Source organism: Acanthisitta chloris, unplaced genomic scaffold (assembly GCF_000695815.1).
Source record: "Acanthisitta chloris isolate BGI_N310 unplaced genomic scaffold, ASM69581v1 scaffold20135, whole genome shotgun sequence".
In the NCBI taxonomy this organism is placed as follows: domain Eukaryota; kingdom Metazoa; phylum Chordata; class Aves; order Passeriformes; family Acanthisittidae; genus Acanthisitta; species Acanthisitta chloris.
In genome coordinates this window covers 1,611-4,649 of record NW_008674487.1, presented here as the reverse complement: position 1 = coordinate 4,649, position 3,039 = coordinate 1,611, and the positions used below count along the sequence as shown (strand labels likewise).

The 3,039-nt window shown below is 57.5% G+C and overlaps 1 protein-coding gene across 1 annotated transcript in view; it reads right to left on the bottom strand.

The window, feature by feature from the left end:
• The window catches only part of CAMKV (CaM kinase-like vesicle-associated), a 2,755-nt gene extending 296 nt beyond the window's left edge, over positions 1-2,459 (bottom strand). Inside the window, 6 exon segments of the mRNA XM_009075366.1 lie at positions 4-134; positions 478-598; positions 678-816; positions 890-964; positions 1,043-1,174; positions 2,365-2,459. Coding sequence (XP_009073614.1) covers positions 4-134; positions 478-598; positions 678-816; positions 890-964; positions 1,043-1,174; positions 2,365-2,459 — 693 coding nt within the window.
• Between the last annotated feature and the right edge of the window lie 580 nt (positions 2,460-3,039).

Sequence of the window (3,039 nt, the reverse complement as noted above, 5' to 3'; positions counted from 1 at the left end):
AGCCCAGCCCCTGGCCCCCAAGCCCCTGTGACCACCCCAGCCCTCACCCCACACTCACAGGATGTACATGATGACGCCAATGGCCCAGCAGTCCACCGGCCGCCCATACCGCTGCCGCCCCACCACCTCTGGAGCTACAAGGGACAGAAGAGTGACCCTGCCCCCGAGTCCCCAGCCACCTGGCCCCTTGGCCGCAGGGTGATGGGGAGCAGGAGGGACACACTGGGAGCACCCAGCATCAGCCCCCAGGGTGATGGAGAATGGGAGTGACCTGCCAGGGCACCCATGACCATTAGGAGTGACCCAGTGGGAGCCACCAGGACCAGTCCCCAGGGTGATGGGGAATGGGAGAGACATGCCAGGGCACCCATGACCATCAGGAATGACTCAATGGGAGCCCCCGGGGTGGTGAGGAGCAGCAGGCATCTGCTGGAACTCCAGGAGCACTACATGCCCACCCGGCTGGCTCTCACCCACCTAGGTACTCGGGGGTGCCACAGGGCTCCTTGATGAGCCCGTTCTCCAGCTTGGCCAGGTGGAAGTCACTGATGACGATCTTGGAGTTCTTCAGGCGGTTATAGTACACCAGGTTCTCCAGCTGCCAGAGCAGGGGTTGTGAGCACCAGGGTGGGGGACGTGGCAGCACCCATGGGTGCTCCTACCCCCCTGCCACACACCTTGAGATTCCTGTGAACGATCTTGAGCGAATGCAGGTAGGCAACAGCTTCCAGCACCTGCCTGATGACGTTACTGGTATCCTTCTCTGAATAGTAGCCTTGGTCCAGGATCCAGTCGAAGACCTCCCGGCCAGTGGCCCTGCAAACAGCATCTCTGCCAAGGACCCCCTGGTGGAATCACCCCTCACACCCCCTGCATGTCTCAAACTTACAGCTCCAGGAAGATAAAATACTCCTTGCGGGTGATGTAGACATCCACCAGCTGTAGGATGTTTGGGTGCTTCACCCTGCAGAGAGACAAGGCCATGGGTGGAGGTCCACACTTTGCCGAGCAGCACAGGAGCCTCCCCAGCCCCAGCACTCACATTTTGAGGATGATGATCTCATTTTTGGCTGCCTTCCGCACTTTCCGCCCATCCCTCTTCAGAAACTTTTTGCAGGTGTACAGCTTCCCTGTCGTCTTCTCCTTGGCCCGGAAAATTTCACAGAACTCCTCCCTGTAAGGGTACCCCCAGCCATCACCCCCTTCCTGAGTACCACTGAGCTTAGGGTGCTCAGATGGTCCTTGGGCCCACACCAGCATCCCCCTCCCCCATCCCATCCGTCAGGGGAGATGCCACAGAGGTGGAAGGAAGCTGTTGCCAAAAACCTCTTTGGAACAGAAGGAAAGAAAAAAACAGTAATGAGAAGGAACTCAGTGGAATAAGGAAATTGACAGGGGAGGGGAATATCTGCTGGTTAAAAAGCCCCTTCCTGATGACAGCTGGGGTAAGACCTCTTGCGAAGCTACCCATGCCGAGGCGGAACAGCAGCACTTTCCGACATTTATGTCAGTGCTGCGATCGGGGAGAAAGAAGGGGAGATGCGCCAGTAGTTGCAGTGTTTCTGTTCTATTATTAATGGTGCTCCAGCCCACTGGCCAGGCCAAAGCCATGGGGGAGCTCCTGGGGGGCCCTTGGCACTGCTCTGGCAAAGCCTTTGGCTTTCCAGTCTCCCTGGGTGTGCTGAAATCCTTGTGGCCACTGCCCTGGGTGGGGGGGAATTGGGACCTGTGGGCTTTGGGACAGGCCGCCCAGAGGATGGAGCAAAGATCTGAGGGCACCAAGGTTCTCGCTGTCACCCAGGTCACCCTGCCCAGCATGACCTATGGTCAAGTGAGTGTTTTGGAAGCTGATGGAAAAACTTCTGGTGCATATTTTGGGGTCAGACTGCTCTTAACAGATTTGAGGGCTTCATTTTTTGGAGTGTATCCTAATGGGTCCCCTAGCACATCAATAAAAGTTGGGGGAAGCAGCAGTGCTCTGCTCCCCCCCACAAAAGACATCTGCCTTGCCTTTGCTGGAGAAGATCCCTCCTGCTTCCCAAAGCACTCGGGGGAGCCAGGACCATGCAGAGTTGCTGCAATCTCAGCAAATCTTGCAGGGAAGAGGAAGGGATATGGGGAGCTGCCCAGCTGCAGCCAGCAGCAGTGGGGAAAGCTTGCTGCCCTCCTTGGAGCCAGCTATCAATACCTCCATGCATCCACAAGCAAGAGGAACTAATTAGGGGACAGTCATCCCAAAACGCATCCTGCCTGGCCCAGCTGGGGACCAGCACCCCGAGAATTCCCATGGGCAGCATCATGCCACTACTCAGCCCGAGCATGCAGGCATTGGGGTCCCCGAGGCATCCTCAGGGACCAACTCACGTTTTGATGACCTGGCCCAGGTCATATCTGTCAGTCACCTCAGACGGCTGGTTATAATCTTTCTTGTCTCCCAGTGTCACGCAGCCAAACGGCATTGCAGGGCCCGGTGCTGGCAGGGCAGGGAGAGGCGGTGAGTGCCCTGGCACCACCAGGACCCTGGACCCACACCAGACCCGCCCCAAGCTGCGCTAATTAACGTAAAACCTGACGAAGCACAGCAGCTGCCTGTGGTCCCTGGCTGCCGCAAGCCACCATGTGCCCAGACCCACCGATGTGCATCCATCCCCATGGCATCCAGCCTCTCTGCCTGGGCTCAGAGGGCCATTTTTTTCAGCCACAGGCCAGCCCCTCTGGGCCCTGTTTGTGGATTGCTAATAATTAATTAGCAGCCAGGGCTTGCACAGGACCCTGAACACCCACTGGGGAGGTAAGCAGAGAGGAACAGACTCTCCCATTTCTCAGCACAGTTTTGCCTCATGGTGATATTTTTGTAGCCATGGGCTCCCCAGGCAGAGCATCACCACACGTTGTCACATGTGGAGTGGGTTACACTGGCCGCAGCTCCCCATTCCTTACCAGCCCTGACTGTGGCACCCTTGCACAGGACCCTGAACACCCACTGGGGAGGTAAGCAGAGAGGAACAGACTCTCCCATTTCTCAGCACAGTTTTGCCT